The sequence below is a fragment of the Rhamphochromis longiceps genome, linkage group LG4 (genome assembly GCF_057381845.1).
Source record: "Rhamphochromis longiceps isolate RC_006_pf linkage group LG4, R_longiceps_female_GT1.1, whole genome shotgun sequence".
In the NCBI taxonomy this organism is placed as follows: domain Eukaryota; kingdom Metazoa; phylum Chordata; class Actinopteri; order Cichliformes; family Cichlidae; genus Rhamphochromis; species Rhamphochromis longiceps.
Genome location: NC_140560.1, coordinates 9,280,726 through 9,303,741, shown reverse-complemented (window position 1 = coordinate 9,303,741; position 23,016 = coordinate 9,280,726). Strand labels below are relative to the sequence as shown.

At 45.8% G+C, this 23,016-nt stretch overlaps 1 protein-coding gene across 1 annotated transcript; it reads left to right on the top strand.

The window, feature by feature from the left end:
* Positions 1 to 13,534: 13,534 nt before the first annotated feature.
* Positions 13,535 to 19,017, top strand: LOC146670986 (uncharacterized). The gene is made up of 2 exons (XM_085403127.1): positions 13,535 to 17,475; positions 17,943 to 19,017. Exon 1 carries the CDS (start codon positions 13,579 to 13,581, stop codon positions 17,173 to 17,175), a length of 3,597 nt encoding a protein of 1,198 aa, XP_085259253.1. The 5' UTR covers positions 13,535 to 13,578; the 3' UTR covers positions 17,176 to 17,475; positions 17,943 to 19,017.
* The last annotated feature ends 3,999 nt before the right edge of the window (positions 19,018 to 23,016 follow it).

Here is a 23,016-nt window from a genome sequence, read left to right as displayed (position 1 = left end):
AGTTATACAAAATAAAAGCGTCCCCCATTATATTCCGCTATAATGCTCTTATTGCGAAGGGCAAGCGGGACGCCATACTTCCGGTTATACTACGTTTGCTATTTTATTAATCCACGTACCTAATTGTTCGCTACAAACTCCGCTACTTCAAAGTAAACAATCACAAGCATCACATACAACATATAGAGAAGGTCTGATAACACAGGAATGACATTATGGACATACGAGCGACCGTACATGCGTCAACAAGCTAAACCGGGGCCAAGCTAACAACATAAGTTAGCATATGAAATGAGGGTGAACTCACGCGTTGCATGCGTGGCCTACCGCTCCAACTATGGACTACATTAGCTCCTAAATGGTAACATACTACAGTACTGACACAACAAAGGCAAAATACGACACAGGTCACTACTTACTTGTCATTTACGCACACCTAACATGCCCCAGGAATCAGTGCACCCCCTCCGGACCAACACTGCTCAGCCGCCATTAAACTGCCCACCTTACTAACCGGATGATGTCACTAGAAGGTGGGCTGGCCCAAACTGACAGAAGATGGAACATTACATGAACTTATATAAACTTATAAACACCAGTAAAACTATTATATGAACTTTGGGGCCTTTTATACACTTACTGAATATGGGACAGACTTGACTGGGGGAAAGAAAGGGAGAAAGAGAAACAACTGAGAAGAGGGACGGGGGAGAAGGGCAAAAACCAAAAACCAACAGAATGAGCAGAAAAAGAAAAAAAAAAGAAAAAAAGAAAAAAAATGCATATATCAATCACCTGGGTCACCTGCTGAGAAAGAAAAAAGAAAACAAGCAGAAGAGAACAAGAGTAATAGAATAAACAACATCACAATGATATATGGGAATATGACAGTAAATACCATCCCCTGGACACAAAGAACCACCAACGCACCGATGTCTGAGGGAGTCCGCCACTGGCAGGGGAAGTGGTGGTAGGGGGAGATAGGCCTCCATACCTTGGAGGGCCTAAGATGTCCCCAGAGAGGTGGCGCCTGACACCCAACCTGACATATAGACACAGAAATACAGGCACACACATATACAAACATCCATTCCCACCCTCATGCTCTCATATACACTTACTCCACACTCAACCAACGTGGAGACAGACATAAAGAGACGCTGTACACACGATCACACTCCCCAAGCGTACTCTAAGCCCCGGGTCTAGGTACCCTTGCCCCTGGAGGGGGGGAACTGCACCCAGACCCAGGTGGTGTTACCCTTTTCCCTGCGGTGGGGGGAGGCAGACCGCCCCGACTCCGCAGCAGCAGGGAGGCCCCACACTCCAGACCGCAGTCGGACGGCCAACTCCTCCTCCTAGCCCCCCCGCTCCAGCAGGTCGCAGAGAATGGGGGTGGGAGAAGACTCCAAACCTCCCTCCACCCGCTCATTGTAGTGTTGATGCATGTGTGTTCTAAGGTGCATTTAAAACCCAGGAGGGCATGGAGCTACCTGCCAGAGAGCAGCAGGTAAGCGCATGGTCCCTCCTGCTGGCCCTCAATGTCTACGTGTATTTAACATTGAGAGGTGGGCAACGACGCCAGGGGTGGGGTGTACACCTTGATGGTAATTTGGATTCCGTGTATCGTGCCCACCCCCAAGATCCTATATGTATGTGTAATGAGAATGTGAGTAATGTGAATGTCTAAGTTGTGGGATAAAATTGAGGCAGAGGCAGCCAGAAGGGGGGGGGGGGGGGGGGTGGCCTCCTCTGCACCCTGGTGACATACCCCTACTCCAAGGTCCTGTATGTGTGGGTGGTTGTGGTGGAGCGGGAAGAGGGAGGCAGCTGGAGATGGGGAGGGAAGGAAGGGAGGGGCAAGTGACCCCTCCCTGGGGCCAGCTCCCCCGCTGACCCCAGTAGGCACCCCATACTCCGCGACCCACCAGGGAAAGGGGGCCCAGGCCCATCCAGACCGGGGCCCAGCGCAGCAGCGCCTCCCGGCCCCACAGAGCCCAGGACAGTCCACCCAACCCCACCACAGAGAAAACTGCACCCACCCCACCATCCACTCTTCTTCCAGACTACATAAGACAATAAACACCCAGGCTGAGATCTACCTCCACCTCTCCTGTATCTCCCCCTCCTGTAGAGAGAGCCCCTGAGGAGAGGAAAGCTCCTGCAAGATGTGACAATCTTCCCCACCAGTTGAAGAGCCCCCCAGGTGGCTCGATGCACCGGCGGCACCCTGCTCCAGGGCTGGGCCCCCATGCACCCACCCGCCCACAACCCCGGCAACACACCAACCAGGACCCAAGCCCCGAGGCCCAGCCCTGGCCCCAGCCCAGAGACGGAGCGCCCCCAGAACCTCACGCCCATCCCAGACCCACCCAGGGGCAGCCAGGCTACCAGGTCAGTAACCCACGTCCGTCAGCACAGACCCTCCCCTAGTCCCGCTGCACGCAGCCGCGAGGAAACAGTCACCTGAGAGCCAACAGAGCCCCTAACCGGACATGACCGCTACCCCGGGTTGAGCCCCCCCAGGAAAATGCCTCCGGGGAACCCCCCGACGCCCTAAGCCTGTCCCTACCCCCACACCAATCACAACAGTGAAGGCGGGACCAAACTATGACCCCCCACCAGGTGATGGAGCTGATCAAAGGAGCCCAGAGCAATTGATCTGATGTGGTGGCAGAGGCTGTATCAAGACTAATGTAATCTAATAGATAATTTCTATATTGGTTAGAATTAAGATTATTTTTATTTTTCCAGTTCATGAGGACTGTTTTCTTGGCTATGCATAGGGCAGTGAAAACCATATGGGCGATATTCTTCTCTGAAGTGACATTATCTAAGCTGCCCAACAAACACACTAAGGGGGAAGTTGGAATGTTACATTTCAGACACTTCGATAAGTCTTCACATATCTCGCGCCAAAACTTCTGAACTGGTGGACAGAACCAAAGAGCGTGGATATAATTGTCCGGTGAATTGGTTTGGCAGTGTGAGCAGTTGTTGGTAGACGTAAAGCCCATCTTGAACATCCGATGACCTGTATAGTGCACTCTATGTAATATTTTGTATTGAATTAATTGAAGACTGGGATTTCTAATTAGATGAAAGGTTTTTAAGCAAATCTGAGACCAGAAGTTTAGGTCTAAGTTAACTGATAAATCCGCTTCCCATTTTGCAATAGGAAGTGATATTGATTCATCTGTTTTAGAAAGCATTCTGTATATTTTGGATAGTAATTTGGGGGTTTTAAGAGTAAGAAATTGAACCACACTTGGTGGTGTTTGTAGTTCAACTTGACCCGGTTTAAATTTCTTTTTTACTATGGATTTAATTTGTTGATATTCTAAAAATCTTTTCTTGTTGATCCCATATTGTGTAACTAGTCTGTCAAATGAAATAAATTCTGTTCCTTCTAGTATATGTTCTAAATATTTGATTCCTTTACCACTCCAATCTGAAAAGTTTATCATATTATTGTTTTGTAATATGTCAGGGTTGTTCCAGATAGGTGTACGTTTGCATGGGATTAATGAAGACGCTGTCAATTTTAGAAACTCCCACCATGCTGTCAGAGAAGCGCTGATGTTTAAAGCATTCATGTCGTTGGATGTTTGAGCTGATAAATGGTAGGTCTGAGATCTCTAGATTATTGCAAAGTGCTTGTTCTACATCTAGCCAAGGTTCATCTAAGAGGGTATGTTTTAGCCATCCTGAGATAAACTGAAGCCTGTTGGCTAAGAAGTAGTGCTGAAAGTTAGGCAGTTCTAGTCCTCCTTTATCCTTGGTCTTTTGTAGTGTTTTTAAGCTTATATGTGGGGTTTATTTTTCCAAAGGAATTTGGACATACATGAATCTAGAGATCTGAACCAATCTTGTGGCGGTTTGGGATCATTGAGAATAAATAATTTATTTTTGGTAAGACCATCATTTTTATAGCGGCAACCCTTCCCATGAGTGATATGGGTAGACATTTCCATCTAGCCAGATCATCTTCTACCTTCTTTAAAAGTGGGATATGGTTTAATTTAGTTAGATCTGCAAGCTTGGGAGAAACATTAATACCTAAATATTTTATATTTCCCGATTGCAGTGGTGTAGAAGAGGAATTATGGAGGGAGCAATTAATCGGTAGAACTGTAGATTTTGACCAGTTAATTGAGTAATCTGATATTCTTGCAAAAGAGTTTATCAATTCAATCACCCCAGAGATATTGGTTTGTGAATTTTGGAGAAAGAGTAACACATCATCCGCATAAAGGCTGATTTTATGTTCCACGTTCTTGCATTTTATGCCCTTAATTACTGAATTCTGTCTAATTGCTGCTGCTAGTGGTTCAATAAAAATTGCAAACAGTGAAGGGGAGAGTGGGCATCCCTTCCTGGTGCCCCTCAAGAGACAGAAGCTGGAGGATGTCTGGTCATTTGTTCTAACACAAGCTGTTGGGGAATTATATAATATTTTTAACCAGTTTATGAAAGAGGATCCAAAACCAAATTTGTGTAAAGTTGCAAATAGAAATTTCCAGTTAACTCTGTCGAATGCTTTTTCTGCGTCTAAAGAGAATATTGTAGTTTCTAGGTTTTTTACTGTATGAGTAGTCTATCAAATTAAGTAATCTACGTGTATTTGTTGATGAGTGCCTACCTTTTATGAAACCAGTTTGGTCAGGATGAATTAAGAGGGGGGTTATTTTCTCCAGTCTCTTTGAGAGAGCTTTGCAGATTATTTTAAGGTCTACGTTTATAAGGGATATTGGACGATAGCTTGAGGGATATACAGGGTCTTTGCCTGGTTTTAGCAGGAGACTAATGTTTGCAGAATTCATATTTGATGGAAGTCTGCCCTTTTCTTTAATTTCCAACAACGTTCTGTAGAAAACTGGTGCTAGAATCGACCAGAATTCTTTGTAGAATTCTGCAGGAAAGCCGTCTGGACCTGGAGCCTTATTATTGGGCATACTTATCAAAGCTTCCTGGAGTTCACCTGGTGTCAGTGGTGAATCCAGTGCCATTGCTTGAGTGTCCAATAATTTTGGAAGAGTTATGTTGTCCAAAAACTGATCAATTTCTTTTTTAGATGGGTTTATTTGTGGTGAATACAACGTTTTATAGAAATCCCTGAAAATGTTGTTTATTTGTATCGGATCATATATTGTGTTCCCAGATGAATCTTGAACAGCACATATAGTTGTTTTTTCTTTATTTATTTTTAGCTGGTTTGCTAGAAATTGACCGGATTTATTACCATGTTCATAATTTTGTAGGCGTAGTCTTTGTACTAAGAATTTTGTTTTTTTTTTATCAATTATCTCATTTAATTCTAGTTTTGTTTTGCGTATTTTGTTCAATGTTTCCTGATCTTGGTGGGACGCGTAGGCTTCTTCTAGTGATTTGATGTTTTTATCTAATTCCTGAATATTTTTGTTTTCTTTTTTCTTTTTATGTGATGAGAAAGAAATTATTTTACCTCTCATCACAGCTTTCCCTGCTTCCCATAGAACAGAAGCTGATGTTTCGGGAGTGTCATTATAGTCCAAATATGAAGTCCACTCTTTTTTAAAATATTTAATAAAGTCTTCATCTTTAAGTAGTGATAGAAAAAACTGGAGATTTAATAAAATCTCCAGTTTTTTCTTGGCGTAGTATTATTCTTGTGCATTAGTGTTAAAGATACAGGACCATGATCGCTGACAGCTATAGGATGAATCTCAGTGTCTGAAATGTCGTTCAGCAGTGAGCTGCTGACCAAAAAATAATCCAGACGAGAGTAGGAGTGATGGACATGTGAGAAAAAAGTATATTCCTTACTGGTGGGGTGAAGGGAGCGCCATGCATCGCAAAGACCAAAGTCGCTCATATACTGTTTGATTATATTTGTGGACTGCCAATTACGCTGAGTTCCCGCTGTATTGAGCCTATCCATGTCTTCATTTAGTCCAAGGTTGAGGTCGCCTCCAAGAACAAGTGTGCCATCTAAGTGTTCAGAGAGTGCACTGAAAAAACCGTGAAAGAATGAGGGATCATCAACATTTGGACCATATACACTTGCAATACATAGCTTTTTATCAAGTATAGATAGTTTAATGATTAAGAATCTGCCCTCTGGATCTATAACTGTATCGAGTACTGTGAAATTAATATTTTTATGTATTAAAATTGCTACTCCCCTTTGTCTAGAATTATAACAAGCTGAGAACACATTAGGAAACTCAGGTGTTTTAAGTTCATTCGAACCTCTAAGAGGTCTGTGGGTCTCTTGTAAAAGGACAACATCTGCCTGTAGTTTTTTGAGTTGGTTAAATATTTTTAACCTCTTTACTCTGGAGCCAGCTCCATTTATATTCCATGTAATGAACCTCAGTGTACCCATAGATGTTTGTGTATAACTAGGGATGTATGCTGTGTGCGTCGCTTAGCCAGGTGGAGAGAATACGTCACTTGTTCATAAATAAAGAGAAGGAGAGAGAGAAAAAATGTGTGGCGAGATGCTCCCTGAGTCTGACTTTGTGTATGCATAGTTACTAATATGAGTAGGCTTGGCTTAAGTGTGTGTATCCTAAACGACTGTGTGCGCTGTCTGACTGATGTAAATGTGCTGCCGGTGAGCGCATGGTGCGTATGTGTCGAAATAAAGGATGTTTGTGGATGAGTGTCGAAGCAGGTGATCGAGGCAGTGAAAGGAATAAAGAAAGAAACCAAGGACAGGGGTGAGCAGCATAAAACCAAGAGGGGGGGAAAGAGAGGGGGAAAAAAAACGAGAAGAAAAAAAACAAAACAAAACGTAAACATTCCAATTAAATCACTGACGGAGAGTGACGGTGTTAATTCTGCTATGAAATCACACTTTAAGATGCGATTTGATGCTGGTAAGTTAAACAGATGTTAATGCAAGTTAGTGTGAGTGGATAGGGAAATGGTGCAGCTGATTCTTATCTGGTGTGAGGTTAATACAGCCACGGAGTGATGTTGGGGTCGCGGTGGAGCTGTCCGTCCACGTACAGCCGGTCCAGAGTGATGACAGCGCGGGAGCCCTTCTGGATGAAGCCGCGTCGGATTGGGAAGAGGACCCTGCGTCGTTCCAAGATCTCTTTGGGGAACTGGTCGTTCACGCTGAAGTCCGTTCCTTTTAATTCCCTGCCGCGGCTTTTCACATGTTGCTTTTGTTTGAAGTGGCCGAATTTGGCCACGATAGGACGTGGTCTCCCGGCCGTAGCCCGAATGGGGCCGAGGCGATGTACCCGATCGAAGACGATGTTCTTCACAGTGTCCTCCGGCAGCTTCAGGTGGGTTTTGATGAAGCTTTTTACCGTGGTCTCCGCGTCCTCTCCAGCGGCTTCTGGAATACCAGAAAATACCAGATTATCACGCATGCTACGAGCTTGTAGATCGATAACTGTTTCTTTTATTTTTTTATTTTCTCTATTGAGCTGGGTAACATTATCTGTGAGACATTTCACCGACTCCCTTAGCGTGGCATTTTCAGCAGCAAGCGTTTCCACCTGCTGCTGGCTGTACTCCAGGGATTCTCGCAAGCATTTAAATTCTCGGTGAAGAATCTCCACCAAGGACAGCCTTGCGTCGAAACTGGACAATCGCTTGTCGATTGACTCCAATATGTCGGCAATATCTTTGCCGGCTGGCGATGTTGAGCCGGGGGAATCTGCCGGGCGTTGTCTTTTCGACGACGGCATCTCAGGTTTGGCCGGGGAAGCTGCACACGGGGTCTTCTTCATCACGAGATCCTGAAAGCACTGATCAATATATCTTGGAGAGTCTCTAAACTCTCCTCGTTGTTCTCCAGGGTGTTGGAGATTATTTAGGCAAATAGTGATGGTTATAAGACAATTGATAAGTGTATTTGGTAATGCTGAAGCTTAAATGAATTTGTTCAAATCTAAACTACCATTCGCTTTAATTTTCCGCCAAAATCTCCGGCGTCTGACGTCAGTTACAACATGAGTCGCTTACCTTGCCCGTCACTTCCGTCACTTACCTCCTCAGTCTCAGAGAAAAGTAGAAACTACAAGAAAACAAAAACTATTAATAACATTGAGACTGATGGGGATTCACTGTACATTGGCGTGGTGTGCAGTGACAAGCACAAAACTGAAAGTTGGCATGAAAGTGTAACAATCGGAGACGTATCAGTCACCTTCAAGCTAGACACAGGTGCGGACGCAAATGTGCTCCCCAGATCAGTTTACAACAAGTTACCAGGGATGCCTCGGTTACAGCCCACAAAGACTGTACTCATAGCTTTTGGTGGAGCCCGCATACGTGCAGATGGTGTGGTGTCTCTTGAGTGTGAAGCACGGAACCACAAGGCTGTGTTTGACTTTCTTGCATCAGGCCATGCTGATAAACCGATCCTAGGTGGACAAGCTTGTGAAGAGCTGCATCTGGTGAAACGAGTTGAGACCCTTGCCATAACATCCACTAAAACGAAACTAGCCAAACCACCTTCTACCAAGGAAGAGCTTGTGGAGATGTATGCTGATGTGTTCACAGGCTTAGGTGAGTTCCCTGGAGTTCACCACATACACACTGACCCAAACGCAACACCTGTGATTCATGCATGCAGGAACGTGCCTCTCTCCATAATGGACCCGCTGAAGAAGACGCTACAGGACTTACAAAACAGAGATGTCATAACACCTGTCAATGAGCCTACAGATTGGGTCAACAGTCTTGTCGCCACACAGAAGAAGAACGGAACACTAAGGGTGTGTTTGGACCCTTGTGATCTGAACCAAGCAGTTAAACGCCAGCACTACTCCATCCCCACACACGAGGACGTTCGCAGCAAGCTAGCAGGAAAATCCATCTTCACCATATTGGATGAAAAAGATGGATACTGGCAGATCAAGCTGGACGAGCCGTCATCAAAGCTTTGTACCTTTAACACACCTTGGGGCCGGTATCGCTTCCTCCGGCTCCCATTCGGGATCAAATCCGCCAGCGAGGTTTTTCAACAAAAGAATTGTGAGACTTTTGGCAACATTCCTGGTGTATTTATCATTGCAGATGATATGATAATTGCAGCTACATCAGAGCACGAACACGATGAAATCCTGCAGAAGGTCATGGAGAAAGCAAGAGCAGCTAACGTGAAGTTTAACAAGGACAAAATTCAGTTCAAAGTTGACACAGTGAAATACATGGGCCATATTATCACAGCAGCAGGGCAGAAAGCAGATGTTTCAAAGATCAAAGCTATTGTCGACATGCCGACTCCAGAAGACAAACAAAGCCTTCAGCGTCTGCTGGGAATGACGAAGTTTTTGGCACAGTACATTCAAAATGAAGCATCACTCACAGCACCTTTAAGACAGCTACTCAAAAAGGACACAGCGTGGCAGTGGCAGCCACACCACACAGCAGCGTTGCAGATGCTCAAGGCGACGCTCACACAAGCACCAGTGTTGAGATTTTATGACCACAAGAAACCATTAACATTGCAGGCTGATTCTTCAAAAGATGGGCTGGGTGCATGCCTATTACAAGAAGGGCAACCTGTGTGCTTCTTGCGTCACGAGCACTCACAGACACAGAAAAAAGGTATGCACAAATAGAAAAAGAGTTGCTAGCCATTGTGTTTGCCACTAAACGATTCCACCAGTATGTCTATGGAAGACCAGTGACCGTGCAGTCTGATCATAAACCCCTGGAGGCGATAATGCGTAAGCCGCTATGCAAGGCACCAGCAAGGTTACAAGGAATGCTGCTGCAACTACAGAGATATGATCTCACCGTCACATACACCCCCGGCAGAGACATGTTCATAGCCGATGCACTTTCACGTGCCACAACCACCAGTGACAATGAAAATGTGAGTGAAAACACAAATGATGAAAGAGTTGTGTATGCTCTGGAGGCCACAGCAGCATTGAGTGAGAAAACACTGAGTGACCTGAGAACGGCAGTTGCAGCAGACAGCGTGCTACAAGCTGTGCGTGGAAGACACTTCAACGGATGGCCAGCTAAAAGGAAGAGTTTAGACAGAACACTCCACAGCTACTGGCCTATGAGACACAATATCTGTCAAGTCAAACCGAGTAGGAGGTGGAGAGCCCTGAGGAAAAAAAGTAAACGTGACAGACTGGAGGGCGGAACTAATCTTGTGTCTGGGTTTCTGTCGGGAAGGAAAAAGAAGGCGAACTGGGGAGCAACAGGAAGTTGCCACTTTCGGGAAAAGCCCAGCATAATTCTTTCAATAAGTTGTTGCCAACATGAATATTGTGTGGAACTGAAGTATCTACAAAGCCAGGGAGGCAGCCGGTAAGGGAATGGTTGCTGACTATGGTAAAAGACTTTGAAGCGAGTTGCTAAAGAATCGCGGCTGCCGCTAGCTTACGTAGCATTAGCACTGTGCCGTGAGTTGGTTGCCTGTTTACGAGCAGCACCATTGTTTATTGTTGGTCTGCATATGGAAGACTGTTAATGCTTGCATATGGTTAAGAGAAGCTGGTTATAAATACTATTGTTATTGCTCAAGTTCTAATGCAGATTGATTATTTAATTTAGCACTTTAATAGAAAGCAGTATTTCTCAAGGTGTATGTACAATTGCTAGTGAATTACATAATTTGAGCATTTAAAAATACTCAAGTAAATATTGTACTACAAAGCTTGCGCACTGCATTGATGTGTTTAAAAAAGAAAATGTGTTTGGGATTGTTTACAATATTTGCAGATGTGTGATAACAAACATAATTTGTATTTTGGTTTTTTGGTTTGTATTTAAAGGTTTTTCACCTATGGCTGACTGTGGCCGAAAAGAAGATTAAAGAAAAGGAAAACAAAAGATCTGCCTGGTCATTGAGTGAAACCCAGTTAAACACCTGTGGTAGATGCATCAATCCCTTTCAAGCGGGGAAGCTGCACAAACTTAGAGAGCTTGACAGTGAAAAACCGGGAAATCAAATCTGGGAAAAATGACCTGGAGTCCTGGGATAAGGGAATAATTAGTGCAAAGAGGAAATTCGGAGAATCCCTCAAGTTGCATGTGCCATTCCCATTAGTAAATAAACCCCAGTTCAAGCCTGAGCACACAAAAATGGCAGACCAAGCTGCTGGAAAGTCAGTTGAACAACTCAAAGGAGTGAGGGCAACAGCCAAGAGATCATTCTCTCGTCTGGTTAATAGCATTACGAGGACGCATGAGGATATGACTGAAGAAGAACTCAAAGACAGTTTCAATAGACTGACGATGGAAGCAGAGAAAGTCATGGAGGCCAATGATGATCTAGAGGCCGGTTTCATTACAGAGCTAGAGGCAAAGCCTGACACAAGTGAAGCAGCTGTGCTGACAGAACAGCAGAGAGCCGACTTAGCAAAGACTGCAAGTGAATGTGAGTTAAAACTGAAGGAAATAAAAACCCTAGTCAGAGAGGCTCTCTGGGCCAACTTTGGAAGTGCAGAATTGTCCACAGCACTACAGGCTTTCTTGGCTGAGTGTGAACATGTTGCTGCCATTACGCCTGACGGTAATTATGAAGTGTATGATTTCGTTCTTGGCCACCTGAAAGAACTGGTGGGAGTGGCAAAGGAGAGGTATAGCAAGTGGAAGCATTGGATCCCATCAGGTATTCGGAGAGATCTTCAAAGCAATATACAGAAGCTGGAACTCTGCGTCCCCAGGCTGGTTTCCAGAAAAGCTGACTTTCTGGAGATGAGAATAAAGGAGGATGCTGATCACCTGTCATCATTGCCAGTTACCTCCAGCTGCCCCATGCCAATCATCAAGCTGAAACCAACAGCACTTCCTAAGTTTCTTGGAAATAAACGAGACTTCCACAGATGGAAGAAGGAATGGGAGGTTCTTCAGGGGCAGGCGGAGCCATCTGGTTCGAAAGAGATCAAAAAGTTTCAACTACTTGATAGTGTGGATGAGAAAATAACGAGAGAACTTCGACTCACCACTTACAACACTGCAGACGACATCTTTCGTGTTTTGGAGAATCGGTTCGGCAATCAAACATCAATTGCTATTGAAATAGTGGAGGAGTTACAGAGAATGCCAGCTGTCAAGAGCCACCAGCCAAGAAAAATAGTGGAATTAATTCAAGCTGTGGAGAAGGCACTTCAAGACCTGGTTGACCTTGGTGACACGGGGGCCATAAAAAACCCACTGGTGACAAAGTCAATCGAAAGTAAACTTCCGGAAACACTCAAAAAGGAGTGGCTTATTTATGTTGCTGACAGTAGAAACACGGTCACCCCAGAAAAACGATTTGATAGTCTTCTGGAATTCCTCAAATAGCAAGAAACCATATATGAACAGCTTGATCATCTGAGAGAGGAAGAGCCAAGTAAGCGAGAAAGAGTGGAGCTGAAACATTCCAGAACCAAATTCACCAAATCAGGTAGTGATGAAGGGTGTGTGGTCTGCGGTGATGGAAAGCATAAAAAGAAACTCTACTTCTGCAGGCAATTTAAGACATTAAAGCTTGCAGAAAAGAAGGCCGCAATTAAGAAACTAGGCGCATGCTGGAGTTGTCTCGACGTTCATGACAAAGGGTCATACTGCAAACCCACTTATCTGTGCAAAAACCCAGGCTGCAAAGAAGCACACGCTGCGGAGCACCATTACTACCTATGCCCTAATGCTGAGGTGAGGAAGGGAAGTGCAGCAGGGAAGCAAAATAGATCTGATCCAGAGGGAGGAAAGGTCAGCAGGAAATGTACAGAGGATCAGGAGGAGTTCCTCAGAAAACTGTCACCTGAACTGGCAAGAGAATGCAGGGATGCGTTTTCAAACACTGCATCTAGGACATGCAGCACCACCAAGGAGCAGCCAAGCCTCCTATTTGAAGGTGGGCTTCGAGAGCTGCCAGTAATCATGATGCTCCTTGAGGTCACAGCTAATGCTGGGCAAAAGATTGGGACATTAATTGACCTGGCTTCTGACACCAACTATATAACCCACAGGGCTGCAAGCAGTCTTAACCTAAGAAGTGAAGAAATCACTCTGGTTGTTCATGGAGTAGGGGCAATGAAAACGCACGTGAGAACAAGGCGGTATCTTTTAAAGATCCGAGTCAGAACGCCTAGAGGCACCCTTAGGTCACACCAACTGGTCTGCTATGGACTCGACAGCATAGCAGAAGTCCACAAACATGTCACACCGAGTCAGCTACAAAGGTTCTTTCCGGATATACCACTCAACGATCTTGTAAGACCGAAAGACATTCATCTGCTTATAAGTCATAAAGAAGGTCGGCTAGCGCCTCAGAGGAGCAGAGTCATCGGTGACCTTGTGTTATGGGATGGGCCACTTGGAAAGACAGTTGGGGGAACTCACCCTGAGCTCTTCGAGGAGCTTACTGTCTCTGCCCACATGTCCAAGACACACTTTGCCAGGTCAATGAGAGCAGCAGCTGTCAAGTATGAGGAGCTCATTGGCGAGGCCTCGGACCAGTCTTCAACAAGGAAGCATGTTCCTGCTAAGCTTCAGAGGTCAAGTACCTCAACCACCAGTCGAGGATTCTTAGAGTGGTGGAAGTGGGATAGTATTGGTGCTGCATGTGAGCCAAGGTGTGGGGGTTGTCGTTGCGGAAATTGCCAGCCAGGTGGGAAAGAAATGACACTGGCCGAGGAGAGAGAGCTTGAAATAATAAGAGAAGGACTCACCTATGTCACGGGTGATGGCCACAGCGACGAGCCACACTGGCATACCAGATACCCTTGGGCTGAAGATCCAGTATCCTTACCAGATAACAAAAAAGGAGTTGAGAGCACATTCCTCCGGACAGAGAAACAATTGGCCAAGGAGCCTGAATGGAAAGCTGCTTATGCCGCTCAGGTGCATGACATGGTGGAGCGTGGAGCCGCAGTCAAGTTGTCCAAGGACATGATCAGTAACTGGGATGGGCCAGTGTGGTACGTGAGCCACCTCATTGCTCCGAATCCCCACTCTGTTACAACTCCAGTGAGGCTTGTGTGGAATAGCAGCCAGAGGTTTAGAGGTGTGAGCTTGAACGACCTGCTAATAAAGGGTCCAGATGTCCTCAACCAGATTCGAGCAGTTCTCCTCAGATTCAGGGGCGGAGTGTACGGAGCCCTTGGTGACATAAAAAAGATGTACAATTCAGTTTGGTTAGAAGACAAAGAGATGCATCTGCATAGGTTCCTCTGGCGGGACTCTGAGGATGACGAGCTAGAGGAATATGCCATCACAAGGGTGAACATTGGAGATAAACCGGCAGGATGCATTGCACAGCTGGCAATGCGTGAAACTGCCAGCCTTTCTACCTTTTCCCACCTCAAGGAGGAACGTCGTGTACTCCAGCAAGACAGCTATGTCGACGACATCCTTACCTCTCACAATGACATGAACCAACTAAAAGTCATTACGGAGAACATTGAGCAGATCCTAAAGGCTGGAGGATTTGAGCTGAAACCTTGGGTCTTGTCTGGTCAAAGTGGGAGGAGGAAGCGCAATGACGAGGGTGAGAAAACAAGAATGAAAACCATTGTCCTACCAAACCAAATGCGTGACGAAGAAAACAAAGCTCTTGGTCTGGGTTACATAGTGGAAGAAGACAAGCTTCATGTCATGGTAGCAATCAACTTCTCCAAGAGGAAGAAAAAGATGCGAGTTGGCCAAGACCTTGCCCAGGAGCAGATTAAGACCCACACGCCAAACCCACTGACGCGAAGAGAGCTTCTCAGCCAAGTGTCAGGGTTGTATGACCCAGTCGGTTTGGTCACTCCTGCAAAGCAAAAAGGAGCAATCTTAGTTCGCAGGGCATTCCAAGAGACAAAAGTAGAAAGCTGCTTGGTCAAGGACACTTGGGATATGGCGCTCTCAGATGCCCTGAGGGAGGACGCCATTAGGCTTTTTGAGGAGTATGCCCAGCTCAGCAAAGTCACATTTGCAAGGGCGCTAACTCCCCCGTGCTTCACCGAAGAACCCTGGGCAATTACTTTCTCCGATGGAAGTGAGCAAGCCTATGGGGCAGTGTTGTACTTAAGGTGGAATTCAGATCAGGGCCCAATCATCAGGTTGGTGGAGTCCAAAGCTAAGTTAACACCATTGGACCACAAAGGGGATGTTGTCAAAGCAGAGCTGTGTGGGGCAGTGTTTGGCTCACGCCTAAAGAAATACTTTGAGGCGCAAAGCCGGATTCAGGTTGAGAGGTGGTATCACTTTGTCGATAGCCAAACCGTCATTGGGGCAATACAGCGGGAGAGCTATGGGTACCAGACCTTTTTTGCAAATAGGATTGGAGAAATACAGAGCAGCACAAGGATTCAAGATTGGTGGTGGGTTCCTGGCCCTCAGAACATTGCGGATGTAGTCACAAGAGGAGCTAGTCCCAGGGATCTAGATGAAGACTCAGAATGGCAAAATGGTCCAAAGTTCTTGAGTTTGCCGGTGTGCGAGTGGCCAGTCAGGTCAGCTAAAGAGTTAGCCGCCACTGCCAAAGAAAACGTCAATAAGCTGCAAAGAAAGGCGTTTGTCGCTGCCTTGACAAGGGCCGAGATAAAAGGGCAAGAAGAAAAGCGAAGTCGGGCTGCTGAGGCCCAGGGAGAGCAGCGAAGGCCACCTGCGGGGTCAGTCATCAAGAACCTTGTAGATGTCAAGCGGTTCAGTGACCTAACTCGATTAGTTAGATCAGTTGCTTGGACTTGGAGAGCAGCTAGAAAGTTTCTTGGGGGACATCCAGCTGCTAATGACCCAAAGTGGGAGGCAGTCCCGTTGGTAGGAGTAATTTCGGTGAAGGAACGTGACGATGCCCTAAGAGACATCTTCCTTGCAGCACAAGACAGCGCTGTCTTCCCAAGCACTACTACAGATAGACTGGTTGTATACAAAGACCCAAGCTCTGGGCTCTTTGTTTGTGGCGGCCGAGTGCAAGCTTTTAAGAAAGACCAGGTTAGTGTTCCCATCTTGGCTTATGATGCTTGGATCTCTACACTGTTGGCTCGGGAGGCCCACAATGAGAGTCATGAGGGAGTTGCTGGGACCCTGCTCAGAATGAGGAAGAAAGCGTGGGTCATAAGAGGGAGAAGGATTGCTCAAAAAGTTGTGGATGGTTGTGTGGTTTGCCGGAAAGCAAAAGCACAGAGTTGCCGGCAAATAATGGGCGACTTACCTCCGGAAAGAACTCAACCTGCTTTACCTTTTGAGTTCACAACAGTGGATCTCTTTGGACCCTACCAAGTGAAGGATGACATCAAGAAAAGAGTCATGATAAAGGTTTGGGGGGTTGTATTCTGTTGTATGGCCAGCAGAGCGATTCACACGGAGTTAGTAAATTCCTTGTCGACTGAAGGCTTCTTAATGGCTTACCAGAGATTTACAGCAATTAGAGGACATCCAAGAAAGATCTGGTCAGACCCAGGTACTAATTTCGTAGGAGCAAAGTCTGTCTTGAAGGAACTTTACGGATTCTTGGAAAGTCAGAATAAGTTTGTCTTGGAGGAGACTGCAGCAAAGAATGGAACAGAGTGGATGTGGAAAGTAAATCCGGCTGATTCCCCACATAGAAATGGAGCTGCTGAGGCTGCTGTGCGCATTGTGAAGAGAGCACTCCAGAGTCTTAGAAGGGAGTCTGGGCTAAGTTACAGTGAGTTCCAGACAGCTCTTCATGTGGCAGCTAACCTTGCAAATGAGCGCCCGATTGATGCCAGAGTACAGAGTCGGGAAGGTTGCATTCATTACGTCACACCCAACAGTCTTTTGCTTGGTCGAGCATCTCAAAGTGGGGACTTCAAGATGTTTGACTTTTCCGTTTACCCCTATAAGAGACTTCAAGCAATCCAGGCAGAAGTGAGCAAGTTTTGGAGGTCCTGGAGCCAACTTGCTGGCCCTAATTTGTTTGTAAGGAGCAAGTGGCACACTGCACACAGAAATGTCACTGTTGGAGATGTCGTCTGGTTAAGTGATCAGAATGCGCTGAGAGGGCACTTCAAAATGGGCATAGTTGTCAGCACTAATCCAGACAAAAAGGGTATTGTGAGGGACGTCAATGTCCGGGTATGCCCAAGTTACAGTGGTTCTGTGGCTAAGTCCTTGAGGGCGGAGGACTTAAGCTCTAGTTCAAGAGGAGCGACTCCAGTGGCTCAAGCTACCATCCTTCATAGAGACGTCAGACGTCTAGTTGTTCTGTTACCTGTGGAGGAGCAAAATGGGACCAAGTCGTCAGTGTCATGCTTAAATGGGATGAGTTAAACTGCGGTTTGCTTGTGAACTTGGCGATCTCCTGTGTTCCAAGGGAAGATCGAGTGGGAGGTGTCAAGTCAAACCGAGTAGGAGGTGGAGAGCCCTGAGGAAAAAAAGTAAACGTGACAGACTGGAGGGCGGAACTAATCTTGTGTCTGGGTTTCTGTCGGGAAGGAAAAAGAAGGCGAACTGGGGAGCAACAGGAAGTTGCCACTTTCGGGAAAAGCCCAGCATAATTCTTTCAATAAGTTGTTGCCAACATGAATATTGTGTGGAACTGAAGTATCTACAAAGCCAGGGAGGCAGCCGGTAAGGGAATGGTTGCTGACTATGGTAAAAGACTTTGAAGCGAGTTGCTAAAGAATCGCGGCTGCCGCTAGCTTACGTAGCATTAGCACTGTGCCGTGAGTTGGTTGCCTGTTTACGAGCGGCACCATTGTTTATTGTTGGTCTGCATATGGAAGACTGTTAATGCTTGCATATGGTTAAGAGAAGCTGGTTATAAATACTATTGTTATTGCTCAAGTTCTAATGCAGATTGATTATTTAATTTAGCACTTTAATAGAAAGCAGTATTTCTCAAGGTGTATGTACAATTGCTAGTGAATTACATAATTTGAGCATTTAAAAATACTCAAGTAAATATTGTACTACAAAGCTTGCGCACTGCATTGATGTGTTTAAAAAAGAAAATGTGTTTGGGATTGTTTACAATATTTGCAGATGTGTGATAACAAACATAATTTGTATTTTGGTTTTTTGGTTTGTATTTAAAGGTTTTTCACCTATGGCTGACTGTGGCCGAAAAGAAGATTAAAGAAAAGGAAAACAAAAGATCTGCCTGGTCATTGAGTGAAACCCAGTTAAACACCTGTGGTAGATGCATCAATCCCTTTCAAGCGGGGAAGCTGCACAAACTTAGAGAGCTTGACAATATCGGTATCCACGATGACATTATTATGATAGGGGACAAGATTGTAATACCCCAAAGCTTCAGACAAGTGATCCTGGAGAAGTTGCATTTCGCTCACCAAGGTGTACAGCGCACAAAAGCCAGAGCAAGAAGAGTACTGTACTGGCCTGGCATGTCACACGATATAGAGACTATGCTTGAAAAGTGTGAACAATGCCAGCAAATGCAGCCAAAGAACCAGGCTGAGCCGCTTATTCCACATCAGATTCCAGAGCTGCCATGGATGAAAATCGGAGCAGACATCTTCGAACTGAACGGTCAGCCATATCTTTTGTTAGTTGACTATTTATCCAAATACCCAGAAGTTCTTAACTTACCTGACAAAACGGCACACTCTGTGATTCAGAAGATGAAATCAGTCTTTGCAAGACACGGGATTCCCAAAGAGATAGTGAGCGATCATGTTCCATTTGCCAGCTACGAGATGAGATCGTTTGCAGCATCTTGGGAGATAAAGCTAACTTTTTCCAGTCCCGGTTTTCCTTCTTCAAATGGAATGGCGGAGCGAGCCATAAAGACTGTTAAGCATGCACTTAAAAAAGCAATACGAACTGGAACAGATCCACATCTAGTGCTGTTATCTCTGAGGAACACTCCAGTCACAGGACTGAATGTGTCACCTGCACAAATGTTGATGGGAAGGGTTCTCCGCAGCACGCTGCCATGCGCCAGTGCTGTGTTGAGACAGTCAACCCCACAGAACATTCACAATAAAGTGCGTGGACTGCAGTCAAAGCGGAAATACCACTTTGATCAGCATGCAAGACCACTGCCTGTTTTGACCTCAGGCGATACTGTGCACATGCAAACACGGCGCGGTTGGGAGCGAGCTGTTGTAGCTCATCGGCGAGAGGAACCACGCTCCTACACTGTGCAAACACCAGAGGGTGAGGTGCTCAGGAGGAACAGGAGACATCTGAGGAAAATACACCCAAGTCTGTTCAAGGACACATCCATGGACCCAGATGAACTGTCTGTTCACGCCCAAGAGCCAGTTGTGCCACCAGAAAGTGACACCCCACAACACTCTCTTCCTGCAAGTATGGACAATACACCCACATGCTACACACGCAGTGGCCGAGCAATAATACGCCCTGCCAGATATAGAGACTAAGTGATTGGGAAACTTAAAGTCACTCTATCCTGTACCTGAGTTGTTCTGTACAAGTTAGATAACTGTCTTGTTGGAAAAGAGAGAAAATATGTCATGTTTCATATTTTCATTTTGACATGTCTCATCCAATTTGTCATGTGTTCATCTGTTTCAAAACACTGCACTGATATGTATTTGCATTGTTCAAGTGATAGGCAATCTAAGGTGTGCTTTACTTAATGTCTCAAGAATATAATATTGTTAATGTTCCTACGATTTAAAAGGTGCATTTATGTTACAAAATATTGGAGTTAAGAGGTAGTATCTTTATCTCGGAAAAGAGGGATGTGGTATATTGTAATAAGCAGCAGCTATTACTACCTCCCACCAGTAGGTGGTACTGTGGTATTGTATGTGATTGAAAGGGAGCTGAGAAAAAGACCTGACCTCCACCATAGCCTCGTCTCAGTCCTCTGTGCTTGATCTAAAGTTGACTTTGACCGCAACCCACGTCAAACCAGCAGTTGGTACAACGCTGCATAAAGTTACAACAGACTGCGCCGTGCACATTGAAGAGAATGGCAACCTCAACATCGAAGTTTACCGGAAGCCCAGAAACACAGACCAGTACCTCCTCTTTGACTCCCATCACCCTCTGGAACACAAACTTGGAGTAATTAGGACCCTACACCACCGGGCAGAACATGTTCCCTCTAAGCCTGAAGGAAAAAAAGAAGGAACACACACATGTAAAGGAAGCACTCAAAACGTGCGGCTATCCTAAATGGGCGTTCTTAAAGTCAGCAAAGAGGCACAGAAAAGAAGATCAGACACCAGCGAGGGAGGATAAGAAAGACAGACGCAACAACATTGTCATCCCCTATGTAGCCGGTGTATCAGAAAAACTCTGGAGAGTTTTCTCCAAGCATGACATCCCGGTGCATTTCAGACCCAGCAACACGCTCAGACAAAAACTGGTTCACTCGAAAGACAAAACTCCAAAACACAAACTTAACAATGTGGTGTATGCTGTACAGTGCAGCGAGGAATGCCCAGACCTCTACATTGGAGAGACCAAACAGCCACTTCACAAGCGCATGGCACAACACAGAAGAGCCACCTCCACAGGACAAGACTCAGCAGTCCATCTGCATCTTAAGGACAAAGGACACTCTTTCGAGGATGCCAATGTTCACATTTTGGACAGAGAGGACAGAGGAGCTTCCAGTTTGGATTCGGGAGACAGACACTATCTCTACTTTTAAGATTAGGCTTAAAACTTTCCTTTTTTGCTAAAGCATATAGTTAGGGCTGGACCGGGTGACCCTGAATCCTCCCTTAGTTATGCTGCAATAGACGTAGGCTGCCGGGGGATTCCCATGATGCATTGAGTTTTTCCTTTCCAGTCACCTTTCTCACTCACTATGTGTTAATAGACCTCTCTGCATTGAATCATATCTGTTATTAACCTCTGTGTCAGGTTTCGTAGATCAGACTCACACGCAGACCACTAGTGTCTTCAAAAGGTGCATTTATTTACAGCAGTGGTTCTTAACCTGGGTTCGATCGAACCCTAGGGGTTCGGTGAGTCGGTCTCAGGGGTTCGGCAGAGCCTCCGCCATGACATGCATGGCTCATTTTGTGCACCAGTAAAAAAAATCACATTTTATTTTTCACTAAAGAGGGGTTCAGTGAATGCGCATATAAAGCTGGTGGGGTTCGGTACCACCAAAAAGGTTAAGAACAACTGATTTACAGTGTTCCTCTACAGTGGAATTCATATATACACATAATGGTGTCAAGGGAAAAGGGGCCGGGGTTCCAGGGTCCAGGAGTGAAAGAGGCAGGAGTCCAGGAAGGGAAGGTTTCCATTCAGCCCTCGCACATCTCCTCTCCTTTCCTCTATCTCTCTTGCTTCTGTTCAGTCGCCATGCACAGGGAAAGAACAGGTCCAGAGGCAATCTATACACAGGCAGAAAAAAACCATTAGTTTCCTGGTTCAGACAGGCTCACAAACTCACTTTACAAAATACAGGACGACTGACGCTGATGGCTCAACGATCCAGCGACGAGTAGAGCAGACTCGCCCTCTTAAGAAGGGTTCCAATCTCTCATGATCAGCGACAGATGTGCTGATCACCTCCAGGTGCGTGGGCCAGGGGCAGGAGCCCATACTGAGCTCCACCCCGGCAGGAGAAAGAGAGAATGGAAGAGGGCGAGAGAGAAAGGGAAACAAAAACAAAGCACCTGACGGCTGTCAGCTGACGAGGAGCGGAGACCATGACACTCTGTCTCTCTTCCACAGCATGTCTTTTATCCTGTCTTCCTTCTCTCACCCCAACCGGTCGCAGCAGATGGCCGCCCCTCCCTGAGCCTGGTTCTGCCAGAGGTTTCTTCCTGTTAAAACTGAGTTTTTCCTTCCCACTGTTGCCAAAGTGCTTGCTCATAAGGGGTCATATGATTGTTGGGTTTTTCTCTGTATCTATGAAGCACCTTGAGGCGACTTTTGTTGTGATTTGGCGCTATATAAGTAAAATTGAATTGAATTGAATTGAATCTACCTGGTACACCGATCCCTCTCTCACTTAGAGCAGGCGGGGAGCACTGTGAGGATCATGTTTTTTGACTTCTCCAGTGCTTTCAACACCATCCAACCTGCTCTACTGAGAGGGAAGCTGGAGGGAGCCGGAGTAGGCAAACAGCTGACTGCATGGACCATCGACTACCTTACCAACAGACCACAGTATGTGAGGCTCCATGACTGTGTGTCCGAGGTGGTAATCTGCAGCACGGGGGCACCACAGGGCACAGTTCTCTCACCTTTCCTGTTCAGCCTTTACACTTCAGACTTCTGTTATAATTCGGACGATTGCCATATACAGAAGTTCTCAGATGATACAGCCATCATTGGATGCGTATCAGACAGGAATGATCAGGAATACAGGGGGGTCATCAGTGACTTTGTTGGCTGGTGTGAGACCAACGTACTCCAAATCAACGCCGGCAAGACAAAGGAGATGATCATAGACTTCAGGAGGAAGTCACCCCCTACAACACCGGTGAACATCCAAGGGAAAGACATTGGGATAGTGGACTCTTATAAGTACCTGGGTGTTCACCTCAACAATAAACTGGACTGGACTACAAATACAGACGTCCTGTATAAGAAGGGCCAGAGTTGACTCCACCTGCTGAGGAGACTGAGGTCCTTCGGAGTCTGCAGGACTCTGTTATTCTATGACACTGTGGTAGCATCTGCTCTTTTCTATGCAGTGGCCTGCTGGGGGAGTGGATGCATGGACAGGGACAGGAGCAGGATTGACAAACTGGTGCGGAGGTCTAGCTCCGTGCTGGGATGTCCCCTGGAGTCTGTGGAGGTGGTTGGTGAGGGGAGGATGTTAGTAAAGCTGACATCCATCATGAACAACCCACATCACCCACTGCATGAGTATGTGAGTGGGCTGAGCAGCTCCTTTAGTCAGAGACTGAAACACCCTCGCTGCAGGAAGGAGCGCTTTCGCAGATCATTCATCCCAACAGCAGTTAGACTCTATAACTCCTCAATCACGATGTCATAAGTCACTGGACACTGTGAACATCCACGGTCACCACTTCATGCATAATGGACCTTCCATGTGTATGGACATGTGCAGGTATATATGTATGTATATGTATACGTATGTATATTTAGTGTGTACATGTGTGTGTACATGTCTATAAACAGGAATAGTAGTGGTACAATAGTTATGCTAAGCTATATAGTTTATGTCTTCCATATTTCCAA